This window comes from Eptesicus fuscus, chromosome 11 (genome assembly GCF_027574615.1).
Source record: "Eptesicus fuscus isolate TK198812 chromosome 11, DD_ASM_mEF_20220401, whole genome shotgun sequence".
NCBI classification, from domain to species: Eukaryota; Metazoa; Chordata; class Mammalia; order Chiroptera; family Vespertilionidae; genus Eptesicus; species Eptesicus fuscus.
Genome location: NC_072483.1, coordinates 1,421,028 through 1,434,263, shown reverse-complemented (window position 1 = coordinate 1,434,263; position 13,236 = coordinate 1,421,028). Strand labels below are relative to the sequence as shown.

The window sequence follows — 13,236 nt, the reverse complement described above, 5'->3', positions numbered from 1 at the left end:
CCCAGCATTGACTTCCGGTCTGGTCAAGCTTCGGTCCTAATGGTTGCTACACCCTGGCTCTTTATTATGGAGATAGTCTCTTATTCTGTAAAAAAACTGTTTTAGTTTGAATAATAAAAAAAGATAAAAACTTAGCTGTCTGACCATACAAGCTAGCCATCTGATGCAACAGACTAATACTGATAGTAAGTCCCATATTCTTTTTTTTAAATATATTTTATTGATTTTTTACAGAGAGAAAGAGAGAGGGATAGAGAGCTAGAAACATCGATGAGAGAGAAACATCGATCAGCTGCCTCTTGCACACCCCCTACTGGGGATGTGCCCGCAACCAAGGCACATGCCCTTGACCGGAATCGAACCTGGGACCCTTGAGTCCGCAGGCCGACACTCTATCCACTGAGCCAAACCGGTTTCGGCAAGTCCCATATTCTTATGCCAAGTGTTGATTCATTAGGTTTTCAAGGTTACAAACTGTTTGTAACAATAACCTACACAGAGCTCTTTGTGAAATCTGCAAAGAAACTCGAAAGGTATAAATGCAGAAAACTTCCTGTATGTTTTTGCTCAGAAATTTGGGAAACACCTCCCTCTGGGCAGCGCAAATAAAGATGACTCCTAACTAATTGGCTCATTAAGGCGTCTTATCTAGCTCGCTGATTTGCGATACAACAGAAGACCTTTCAGTGTCTCTGTGTGCAGGGAATTGTTTTCACACCAGCTTCACGAGGGCACCAGACTGTCCACCACTAGTGCGAGGGTCCCTCTCAATTGGACCCACCTCCACAGGGAGAAGTGCACACACACTTCCTAGCTCTGCCTGTTCAGTGAGCCCAGGAATGACACCCTAGTAGCAATGGATGCACCTAACACTCAGAAACTGGTTTGCAAATTACATTCTCCACTGAAAGAGCTCCGTGGAAAATGACCGATTCCAGGGCGAGGGCAGGACAAGTATTAGATAAGTCAGGAATATATTGCTGGGCCAGGAAGCAAGGAAGTGCTCACAGAATGATGGGGACATGTCATCTGGCCATAGAAGCCAGCTTGAAGGTGGTCTGCCTCGTTGGTCACATCTAAAACAATCTGAGCACCCAAATAAGAATGACAGTAACACTGCCGAGGGCCTCTTCTGTGCTAGGCCCTGGGCTTGGGCTGCTGACAAGCTAAAGGAAGCTCAGGCAAATACAATGACTGATGTGCTGTGAGTTTCAAAGGTCTCAAGGCTGCATACAAATACACAATGACCCCCTGGGAGCTCCGCACTGGAACAGGCCACACAGACCACACTAACAGACCGAGTTTCTGGCCAGGACCAGTGCACTTCCACATGAGCACCACAAGCCACTGCATGCTGCCACCCCCTGCGTGCCGCTCAAATCCGTGAGTTTTGCTGTTAACCCTTTGCACTCGCTTGCTTTTTTCTCGATTCCTTTATTCTAATGCTAACCGTGTTGAGTCACACTCGACATCCGAGTGCAAAAGGTTAATGTTTCCTGGTTTCCTCTGAGTCATCTCCTGTCATGACTCCATTAGAATTTCTCATTCTTTATAACCACAGCAATTCTTTTCTCACAGTAAAGTGTTTAAAATCCTGCAATTCACAAAATATGAAACATAAATGGCTAGTAACTATCCGATAAGACTCTCATTGTCATTAGTAAAGCAGCAAACACAAATTAAGACCATAAAGGAATGCCATTTCACACTTACCAGGTTGGCAAAGTTAAAGAAAACAAGTAGCTACTGGGCAGCGGAGGTGTGGCATGCCCTCACTCGCCCGATGGGGTTCACTGGCACACTCACTCTGGGAAAGCCTGCCGGAGCATGACGAGGAGCCTTCAACCCGGCAGTGTCACTTCGAGGTGATGTGCCAGAGCAGTGGCCTACAAACCTGGATTACGTTACATCACAAACTAAACATTCACACACACAAACACAATTTTATGAAACAATATATACCCTTAATACATATTATGCATTCTGGTAGATTCTATTCTATCCTGACCATGCCCCACCAAATGGTGATGTCACAGTCCACAGCGTGAACAACAATGCTTTAGAGAAACTCTGGCATGAGGGCCCCAGGAAATGGGTACAAAAACATCTGCAGCAATGTCACAAGCTATAATCTATAGAGACAGAGAACAAATCAGTGGCTACCTAGAGCGAGAGTACAAGCAAAGCTTCACTACAAATGGTCACAAGGGAACTTTGGGGATAACGGAAATGTTCTAACACAAGATTGTGGGGATACATTAACTAAAATCAAATAAGTTATAAATCACAGTATCTACTTAAAACAGGTCAATGTTGCAGAATGCAAACTAAATTTTGATAAAAGCATTAAAAACTTTAAACAACTTAGCAACCCAAATGTCTGTCAACATTGGACGATTAATAGCCCTAAGACAGCGGGCCCCCTGCTGTAGGCAGGGGGAGATGCAACTGGAGAGGGACAGGGCTCCCAAGGTTCTGGCAACTCTGTCTCATGGGATGGGTGGTGATTACAGAGACACAACTAGAGATAAGGAAGTTTTCAACAGAGCAAGTCTACCTGCACACGGTCTTCACACTCTCCCTTACCCAACAGCCCCCTTTCCACCCTTTCATGACAAAGGCCACCCTACTCTAACCACTAAGTCATTTTTAGGTGCCAGAAAGAATTCTTGTTCTTGTTCCTTCTGAGAAGACTTATCTTTGAGGATGTATTTTTATCATATACTTGTGCAGGTAGGTATTCATTATAGAACAACTAGAGGCCCGATGCACGAAATTCATGCATGGGTAGGGTCCCTAGGCCTGGCCGGCAATCAGGGCCGATCTGTGGGGCGACTGGTGGGGCGATCAGGGTCCCCCTGCTGGCACCTGCCTTGGCCAGCCTGGCGCTGCCTGCTCGCCGGTCCCGCCCCCTGCCGCCAGTCGTCTCTCTCTGTGGGAGGCAACTGGCAGGTGATGGGGGGCCACAGGTGTTGACCACTAGGCTTTGGCAGTAGGGGTGGCCAGGATGACTGCTCACGTAGGACCAGCCCAGTGAAGGTGGGCACTAAAGGAGGCGAGTGGACTCTGGAGCCAAGCCAGCCTGGATTAGCGCCCTCACCTGGCCACTCCCTGCATGCCCTGGACAGTGGTTGTTTCCCACTTCTGTGAAGTGGCAGAACCGCACCCAGCTCACAGGGGACAGAGGGTGCACGAGATGGCAGCAATTTTGCTCAGGACCTGAGCTGTGTATCTGTCTGGGAAGAACGTACCTGATGCACTTCCCCTGACCCCAGGAGGAGCCACTCCCCAAGAGGCTGCAAGGAAGGGGACAGCTACCTCAGCACACTGGACTTTGGCGATGTAGCCGTTGTTCTGCAGCTCCATCCAGTTGGCTTCATAGAGCTTGGGCCCGATCAGAAAATTTAAGTCAACAATTTTGTCATCTTCCCGGACCAGGGTTGCGGTCAAACCCAGCTTGCAGTGGGCCTGCACAATGGTGAGCACCCGTCGAAACATCTTGGCTGGGGAAACAATCGGTGATTCACACTGTCACTTTTGTAAATGCTCAAGTACCACATACAGCCTTGCGACTTCACATTGGCCTGTGACATACGTGGCTGACCCCGGGTTCCTGGACCACAGGAGCCCGTCTGGACAGGAATGACCATGTGGGACTCACAGTCATCACAGCCAGAACTCTAAAAAGAAGGGGGACAGGAGAGCAAGGGAGCAGCTGCCAGGGAGCTCCATGTGAGCACGCCAGCACTGCCTACCTGAGAGCACCAGTGGCAATTCGAAGTGGGAACGACAGCACTGACCATGCCACCGAGCTCTGAATTAGCCAGAGGATTTGCCACCCTGAGACTTGCACTGAGGTTACCAGCAAGATGGTTGGGCACATGGAGACCAGAGGAACCAAGGGAGCCAGACCTGCATGGCTTCCCATCATCTCCCCAGAAACCAAGGAGAGAGCAGGGGGGCGAGCCAGGTTTAGGAAGCTCTCTTCTCCACAGCCCTCCAACCAGCTGGCAGAGCAGCGACTTCCCGTCTTCCTTTCTTTTGAACGTTGTATCTTTCTGATTTATCAAATTAAATTAAATAAACATATAAAAGGAGGTTTACTTTTAAAGACCCAATTTACGGGTTTCCATGGGCTCACCTTTTTCAAATTCTAATAGTTGGCCCTTGAACACCACAAGTTTAAAATGCATGGCTCCATGACACCACTGTATTTTCTATCTGAGGTGGGGAATCTCACTGAGTATGCTGAGGACCAGCTTAAGTTATACAGAGGCTTTTTTGATTCACGAGGACCGGCGCCTCTAACCCCCGAGTTGTTCAAGGGTCAACTGTACTCTGAAGGAAAGTTAAAATGCTCATCTTACCACAGTTAAAGGTAAAACCTGATAATGATCTGAGGAATTCGAGGTCAGACTACACCAAAACACGAACCAAAACCTAACAGTGAAATAGCAGAGGGCTGTCCAACCCCAGGCAAACAACAAGATCTTACAGAGTTCCACATACTGCAGCATAACGTGGATCACTCACACACACACACACACACACACACACACACACACACACGGGAAACAAACAAAAAACCAGAGTCTGGGGTAGCTCCAAAAGAATAGCCGAGAACTCCAGACCAGGTTCCCCACATCAGGACATGGTTGCCACGGCAATGGAGGCACCAACCTAACGTGGGCCCAGGAGGCAGCACTACAGATGGCCCAGGGATTACCGGCTTCAGGGATGCACGAGTTGGACGCTGCTGGGTACTCGAGCCCCAACACGCCCTTCCTGGAGCATTTGTCTGCAAACCAGTGACATGGCTGCAGCATCTCGGACAGCCGTGACAGCTGCCCCGGGGAAGAACTCCCAGCTGCTGAAGCACACGGCTGGTAAATGTTTACACAGGTACACACCTGCAGAGCCATCCAGGTCAAGATCTGAGTGACCTTAGCACCCAAAGCCTCTCCTCTGACCGCTGGTCAACACCCTTAAGGCTCTCCCTCAAGGCACCAAGGCTCTGGCTTGTCGTCAGGATGTCTGAATTTCAGATAAACAGTCACAGCAGGTGCTTCTTGTGCGTGGCCTGTTTCGCTGCACATTATGTCAGTTGCTGTTTGACATTTACTTGTGTGATTCTTTGTTTCGTGCCAAGCACAGTGCCTGCCCCTTAAAAGGTTCTCAATATTAATACTTGAAATTGGCACAGTGCCTCCCATACAGTAACCACTTAATATATACAAATACTGTACTAAGAATTTCTTATTCATATAATGGCCTAACAGGGCTCCTTTTGGAAGATCTGTAAAAGAGCACAGCCTAACAGTCAAGAAACTCCAATTTGCTAGAATTCCCTTACTTAACATTTGCTCTCGGCTCAGCTGAGGGCCTGACCTCAAAACTCTTTAGAGCTGTTTGGTTTCCCTCTTCTACTAACCACAGCAGAGACAGAGGCAGGGGAGCGTGGACTGTGTGGGGCACACCGCACAGCCTCACCTCCACAGAGCCGATCTCGAGCCTGGCTGCCCTCCGCTGGGACCTGGGACCATGTGAAAGAGGAACATGAACATACTAAATCCATATTCAGGCAGAAAGCCTCAAGCCTTCCTAAGTTTCAAATGCAGATGATATGATTATACCCTCATTTTCCGATCCAATCTGACCAAATACCTACCATCTTCCCAATTGTTTTTAGTTTAGTTTGTAAGTTATCACACATTTTAACACATGTATAGATTTGTGTAACCACCACCATAATCTGGATACAGACCAATCCATCACCCCCAAAAATCCTCCCTTGTGCCCTCTCTTTATAGTCACCTCAGCCCCCACTGATCTGTCCCCATCGCCAAAGTTCTCTTTCAAGAATGTCCTAGAGAGTTATATTCCACAGGACTGTCAGGGACTGTCGGACCAGGCTCGCCTGGCTGGGAAGCCTCTACTACCACTGAAATCTTTCCTGGAGCGGCCGGCTCTACCACAGAGACCATGCCATCTTGAAGGGGAGAGTTGAGGGCCTCCACCTGGGGAGATTTCAGATACCCCCTGGGACCCTACAGCCACAATGCCCAGGGACCGGCTGCCTCAGCTGTGAACCCATGAACACAGACTCCAGCCTCCCCGGCCGCAGGCTCCTAAAAAGTTTGTCCAGGGGGAAACAAGGTGGCGGCTGAATAGGCAGATGGGTCCTGCACCTTCTCACAGAACAGATAGAAGAAACAGCTGAATCGAATAACATCCACCCGGAATTGGCAAATTAAACACAGCTGGTGAGACAATCTGGGGACAGAAAGGTCAGAGGTCGCCTGGAGAGAGATGGGCTCGGGGATCTGGGCTGGAGGTAGAAACATGCGCAGCTGGGACTAGTCTCAGAGGGAGACTGCGCTGCACCAAATCCACGTCCCTTGGGGTCAGCGTAGCTCTCAAATGTGGAAGGGGGTCCACAGGGCTGCTGGCAGCAGGGGACTCTAGATCTAAGACCACAGCCATGGGAGGCTGCGCCCAGAAAGGCAGCCTGAAGCTCTGCACTGGCTGTGCAGTGCCGGGGGGATGAGACGCGCAGCGGAGCGGTTCCTCTGTCTTTATATTTCCCTTGTTTTTACTCGCTAAACCCAGTGCATAGGATCTTTGAATTACACTCACTCACTGAGGCTGCAATGCAGGGGAAGGTGGTTTTGTGGAAGCTGGGGAGCAAAATAGGGAGAGACGATTAGGAAGCCAGCTCTGGGATAGTCCATCCCTCCCACCCTGAACAGACATTTTTCTCCTGAAGACCAGGCCCCTCCTAGCAGTGCAGCAGCACCATCTTGAGCTGGGCAGGGAAACAAAGATTTGAAATACCCCCAGGGAGCCCTCGGGGACTGGGTTGAGGGGCTATTTGGTCTGGGAAACTAATAAACACCGCCACCTAGAGGCCGTGTCAGAAATAGATGCTTGTGTAAATACGACTGAAAGCAGCAGAAAAATAAAGCTGGCAGATTCATCCGGCCTGCCTGACACCAAAGCTGTGGAGACAGACACAGAGGAGCAGTGGATTGCTGGGAACTTCAACACGGTGCTGACTACCTACAGGAAACTGAGACGTGGCAGGCAGAACAGTAGAGAGGTCTTAAACCAGCCCCCATGGGACACTAAAACTCAGCTGAAGTGAACAAACTTCACTACTTCACTTTTTATTTTAACTTAAACTAAATTTTTTTTCCTTCTCCTATTTTTTTATTATTTTTATTTTTTAACCTTTCTTTTTTTTTAATTTTTTTGGATTAGTGTTCTACATTCTAATTTTATCATTATTTTACTCTATCTCATTCTTTCCTTTATGCCAATCCTTTCTTCCTCACTTCACCCTTTTTCATTGTTTCTCTTCTCGTTCCTGCTTTAGTTTTTTTCTCTATTCTTTTTACTCCTTGTTAACAATTGATTTTCTTTATCTACTTTATCAATGCATTACTATTAGAGTAGTCTCTGTTGGCCTACTCATATATCTAATTTCCTCCCCTGCATCAAGTCCATGCACCCTACTCTTTTCTTTTTCACTAGCCAATTTTTTTTTGTCTTGTTGTGGTTGTTTGACTGTTTGTTAGTTTTTTGTTTTTTTACTTTATGCTTTTGTTTTCCTCTCCTCGCCTGTTCTCTTCTACTAATAGCTTAATTAGTTTCACTCACCAAACTCAGGCCTATCTGTTCTCTACTCTATTCTCCTTTTCCAAAAAGAGATAAATATGTAAATAGGTCAAAGAAAGCAGAAAATTTTATTTTTAATATATATAAATTTTCTTTTATATATATATTTAATATATACTAGTATATTTTTTTTAAATTTTTTGAGTATTTTTTTACTTTTCCTCTCATAAACTCGTTCTCTTTCTACCTCCTCTATACTGAATCGTGGCCATTCCCCCAATTCATTCAATTCCTTTACCCTTACCTTCTGGAAATAAGCTCTGCCTCTTCAGATTCAGCTCCCCTCCTTTTTTTCTGGGTGTTTATTGTTTGCATTTTTTGGTTTAGTTGATGGCTTTATGGAGTTTACGCCCCACACACGTATATTTCTTTCCCCTTCTTTTTGCTTCTTTTCCTTTTCTCTCCTACCTTTTTTTCCTTGTCTCAGTATCACTTCTGTGCTCTTTTCTCTCCCCTAATTCTCTTTCCTCTGGTGGTCACCTTTATTTGGGGTTATTGGTATAGTGAATACATTCATGTTTTGTTCCCCCTGTGTCATGTCTTTTCGAGTTGTATTTTGTGCCTTTTGGTCAACCAGGTAGAGAGTGAAAAACATAACCAGACACCCTGAGAGGAGCGAAAATGGGGAGACAAAGAAACAGCCCCCATACGAAAGAAAAGGAGGACTCACCAGAAAAGGAAGTAAACAACTTGGAGGCAAGCAATTTGTCAGAGAAAGAATTCAGAGCAATGGTCATAAGGTCGCTGAAAAGGATGGAAGACTAATTCAACAAGATGTGTAAGAACCAAGAAGAAATGAAGAATGGCATCACTGCAATAAAGAACACAACAGAAAGCATCAACAGTAGACTAGAAGAAGCAGAGGACTGCATCAGCAAGCTAGACGATAAGGTAGGATAAAACACCGAGCAGAGCAGCAACTGGGAAAAAAAACACTTAAAAAACAGGAGGAGAGCCTAAGGGAGCTTTGGGACAACACAAAACGAAACAATATCCACATAAAACGGGTGCCAGAGGGAGAGAAAACTGAGCAAAGAATAGAAAACCTGTTTGAAGAAATAATGACAGAAAACATCCCTGATATCAGGAAGAAAAAATTCACACAAGTCCAAGAAGCTCACAGAGTCCCAAACAAGATGAACCCCAAAAGACCAACGCCAAGGCACATTATAATTAAATTGGCAAACACCAACGACAAAGTAAGAATCTTAAAGGCTGCTGGAGAGATAGAAAGTTACCTACAAAGGACCCCCCATCAGACTAGCGACTGATTTCTCAACAGAAACACATCAGGCCAGAAGGGATTGGAATGAAATATACAAAGTCATGCAAAGCAAGGGACTGAATCCAAGAATACTGTACCCAGCAATGCTATCAATCAAAATTGAGGGTGAAATCAGGAGCTTCAAAGACAAAAAAGGACTAAGAGAGTTTATTACCACCAAACCAGCAATGCAAGAAATGCTAAAGGATCTGCTGTAAAAAGAAGAAATAGGAAGGGAAGAAGGAACTCAGGCATAAAGAATAAAAATGGCGACAAGTACCTATCAATAACTTAAAATGTAAATGGATTAAATACCCCAATCAAAAGACATAGGGTAACTGATTAGATAAGAAAACAAGACCCATACATCTGCTGTCTATAAGAAACCCACCTCAGAAAAAAAGACACACACAGACTGAGGGTAGAGGGAAGGAAAAAGCTTTTTCAGGCAAATGGAAATGAAAAAAACGCTGGGGTAGCAATACTTACATCTGACAAATTAGATCTCAAAGTGAAGGACATAACAAGAGATAAGGAAGGCCACTTCATAATACTAAAGGGAGCAATCCAACAAGAAGAAATAACTCTGGTAAACATATATGCAGCCAATACAGGAGCACCCAAATACATAAAAAAAACTTCTGAAGGATATCAAGGGAGAGATTGACAGCAATACACTCATAGTAGGGGACTTAAATACCCCACTAACACCATTGGACAAATCCTCTAAACAAAAAAAAATCAGCAAAGAAACATCAATCCTAAATGACACACTAGATCAGATAGAATTGACATCTTCAGAACATTCACCCCAAAGCCACAGAATATACATTCTTCTCAAGTGCACATGGGTCATTTTCAAAGACAGACCACATATTGGGTCACTGGCAAAGTCTCTTCAAATTCAAGAAGACTGAAATCATATCAAGCATCCTCTCAGATCACAATGGCATAAAACTAGAAATCAACTACAATAAAAACAATCCAAAGAAATCAAACACATGGAGACTAAACAGCATGCTATTAAACAATGACTGGGTTACCAGAGAGATCAAAGAAGAAATAAAAAGCATCATGGCAACAAATGACAATGAAAACACAACAATCCAAAATCTATGGGACACAGTGAGAGCAGTCCTGAGACGGAAGTTCCTAGCTCTACAGGCTTATCTCGAAAAACAAGAAAAAATGGTAATAAATTATCTAACCCTACAACTCAGAGTTTGAAAGAGAGTAATAAGAAAAGCCCAGCATAAGCAGAAGAAAGGAAATAATAAAGATCAGAGCAGAGATAAATGATACAGAGAACAAAAAAAACAATACAAAAGATCAACAAAACCAAGAGCTATTTCTTTGAAAGGATAAACAAGATTGATGAACCTTTAGCCAGGCTCACCTAGAAGCAAAGAGAGAGGACCCAAATAAACAAAATCAGAAATAAAAGAGGTGAAGTAACAACCCACCCCATAGAAATACAAAGGATTATGAAAAAATACCATGAACAACTCTATTCCAACAAAATGGACAACCTAGATAAAATGGACATATTCTTAGAAAAATACAAGCTCCCAAAACTCAATAAAGAAGAATCAAAAAACCTGAATAGGCCGATAACTACCAAAGAAATTGAAGCAGCGATCAAAAATCTTCCAGCAAACAAAAGCCCTGGTCCGAATGGCTTTACAGGGGAGTTCTACCAAGCATTCAAAGAACAACTAAAACCTACCCTCCTCAGACTATTCCAAAAAATTCAAGAGGAAGGCACACTTCCAAGTTCTTTCTATGAAGCCAGCATTACCCTAATCCGAAAACCAGATAAACACACCACAAAAAAAGAGAACTACAAGCCATTATCCTTGATGAATATAGATGCTAAAATCCTCAACAAAATTCTAGCAAATCAGATTCAGCATTACATTAGAGAGATCATACGCCATGTCCAATTGGGGATTTATTCCGGGGATGCAAGGATGGTACAATATCTGCAAATCAATAAATGTGATACACCACATAAACAAATTGAGAGACAAAAATCACATAATCTTATCAATCGATGCAGAAAAAAACATTTGACAAAACCCAACACCCTTTCTTGATAAAAACTCTCAGCGAAGTGTGAATAGAGGGATCGTACCTCAATGTAATAAGAGCCATATATGACAAACCTACAGCCAACATCATACTCAATGGGAAAAATTAAACTCATTTCCCCTAAGAACAGGAACAAGACAGGGATGCTCACTTTCACCACTCCTGTTCAACATAGTACTGGAAGTGCTAGCCATAGTGATCAGACAAGAAGAGACAAAAAACATTTAAATTGGAAAAGAACAAGTAAAACTGTTTTTATTCGCAGATGACATGATACTGTACATAGAAAACCCCAAAGACTCCATCAAAAAACTACTAGACCTAATAAATGAATTTGACAATGTAGCAGGATACAAAATTAACACCCAGAAATCTATGGCCTTTTTATACACCAATAAGAAAAAAAAAAAAATTCCATTTACCATTGCACCAAAAAAAATTAAGATACCTAGGAATAAACTTAACAAAGGACATAAAAGACCGATACTCAGAAAACTACAGGACATTGAAAAAAAGAGATAAAGAAAGATATAAACAAATGGAAGAACATACCATGTTCATGGATTGGTAGAATCAACATCATTGAAATGTCCATACTACCCAAAGCAATCTATAGATTCAATGCAATCCCCATTAAAATACCAATGGCATATTTCACAGATCTAGAACAAACTCTCCAAAAATTCATCTGGAATTAAAAAGGCCCCAAATAGCCACAGCAATCCTGAGAAAGAACAAAGTTGGAGGGATCACAATACCAGATATCAAGCTGTATTACAAAGCCACGGTTCTTAAAACTTCCTGGTACTGGCACAAGAACAGACATATAGACCAATGGAACAGAACAGAGTACCCGAAAATCAACCCAGGCCATTATGCTCAATTAATATTTGACAAAGGAGGCAAGAGCATACAATGGAGTCAAGACAGTCTCTTCAATAAATGGTGCTGAGAAATTTGGTCAGATACATGCAAAAAAATGAAACTAGATCACCAACTTAAACCATACACAAAAACAAACTCCAAATGGATAAAGGACTTAAATGTAAGACAGGAAACCATAAAATCCTACAAGACTCCATAGGCAGCAAAATAGCAGACATATGACGTAGCAATATCTTTACAGACACAGCTCCTGGGGCAATGGAGACTAAGGAGAAAATTAACAAATGGGACGACATCAAAATAAAAAGCTTCTGCACAGCAAAAGAAACCATCAACAAAACAACAAGAAAGCCTACTGCATGGGAGAACATATTTGCCAATGATATTTCCAGTAAGGGTTTGATCTCTAACATTTACAGAGAACTCAGAAAGTTTAACAAAAGGAAGATAAACAATCCAATCAAAAAATGGGCAAGGCACCTAAATAGACACTTTTCGAAAGAGGACATACAGAAAGACGAGAGACATATGAAAACATGTTCAAAGTCACTAATCATCTGAGAGATGCAAATCAAAACAATGCGGTACCATCTCAACCTATCAGAATGGCTATCATCAACAAATCAACAAACGACAGGTGCTGTCGAGGATGCAGAGAAAAAGGAACCCTCATGCACTGCTGGTGGGAATGCAGACTGGTGCAGCCACTGTGGAAGATAGTATGGAGTTTCCGCAGTAAGTTAAACATGGAACTCACATTTGACCCAATAATCCCACTTCTAGGAATACATCCCAACAAAACAGAAACACCCATCAGAAAGGATACATGCACCCCTATGTTCATAGCAGCACAATTCACAATAGCTAAGATTTGGAAACAGCCTAAGTGCCCATCAGCAGATGAGTGGATTAAAAAACTGTGGTACATCTACACAATGTAACACTATGCAGCTATAAAAAAGAAGGAACTCTTACCATTTGCCACAGCATGGATGGACCTGGAGAGCATTATGCTAAGCAAAGTAAGCTAGTTGGAGAAAGATAAATATCACATGATCTCACTCATATATGGGATATAATGATCAACATAAACTTATGAACAAAAATAGATCCAGAGACAAGGGGCGGGGAGGGCGGGGCAGTTAGAGATAACGAAAGGACTCGTATGCATGCAATTAGCATAACGAATGGACACAGACACAGGGGCAGTGGGACCTGCCCTCGGGGTGGGAGTGGCGGGGAGGGGGATCAATCAGGGAAAAAGGAGACAGATGTAATACTTTAAACAAAAACAAACAAACAAAAAAGAATGTCCTAGC

At 43.6% G+C, this 13,236-nt stretch overlaps 1 protein-coding gene across 2 annotated transcripts in view; it reads right to left on the bottom strand.

Annotated features, from left to right (window-relative positions):
• ERCC3 (ERCC excision repair 3, TFIIH core complex helicase subunit) overlaps positions 1 to 13,236 on the bottom strand; it is a 64,196-nt gene that overhangs the window by 42,895 nt on the left and 8,065 nt on the right. For both annotated transcript variants that reach the window (XM_054722941.1, XM_054722942.1), the window contains exon 9: positions 3,319 to 3,503. In XM_054722941.1, the coding sequence (XP_054578916.1) occupies positions 3,319 to 3,503 (185 nt within the window). The remainder of the gene's footprint in view (positions 1 to 3,318; positions 3,504 to 13,236) is intronic.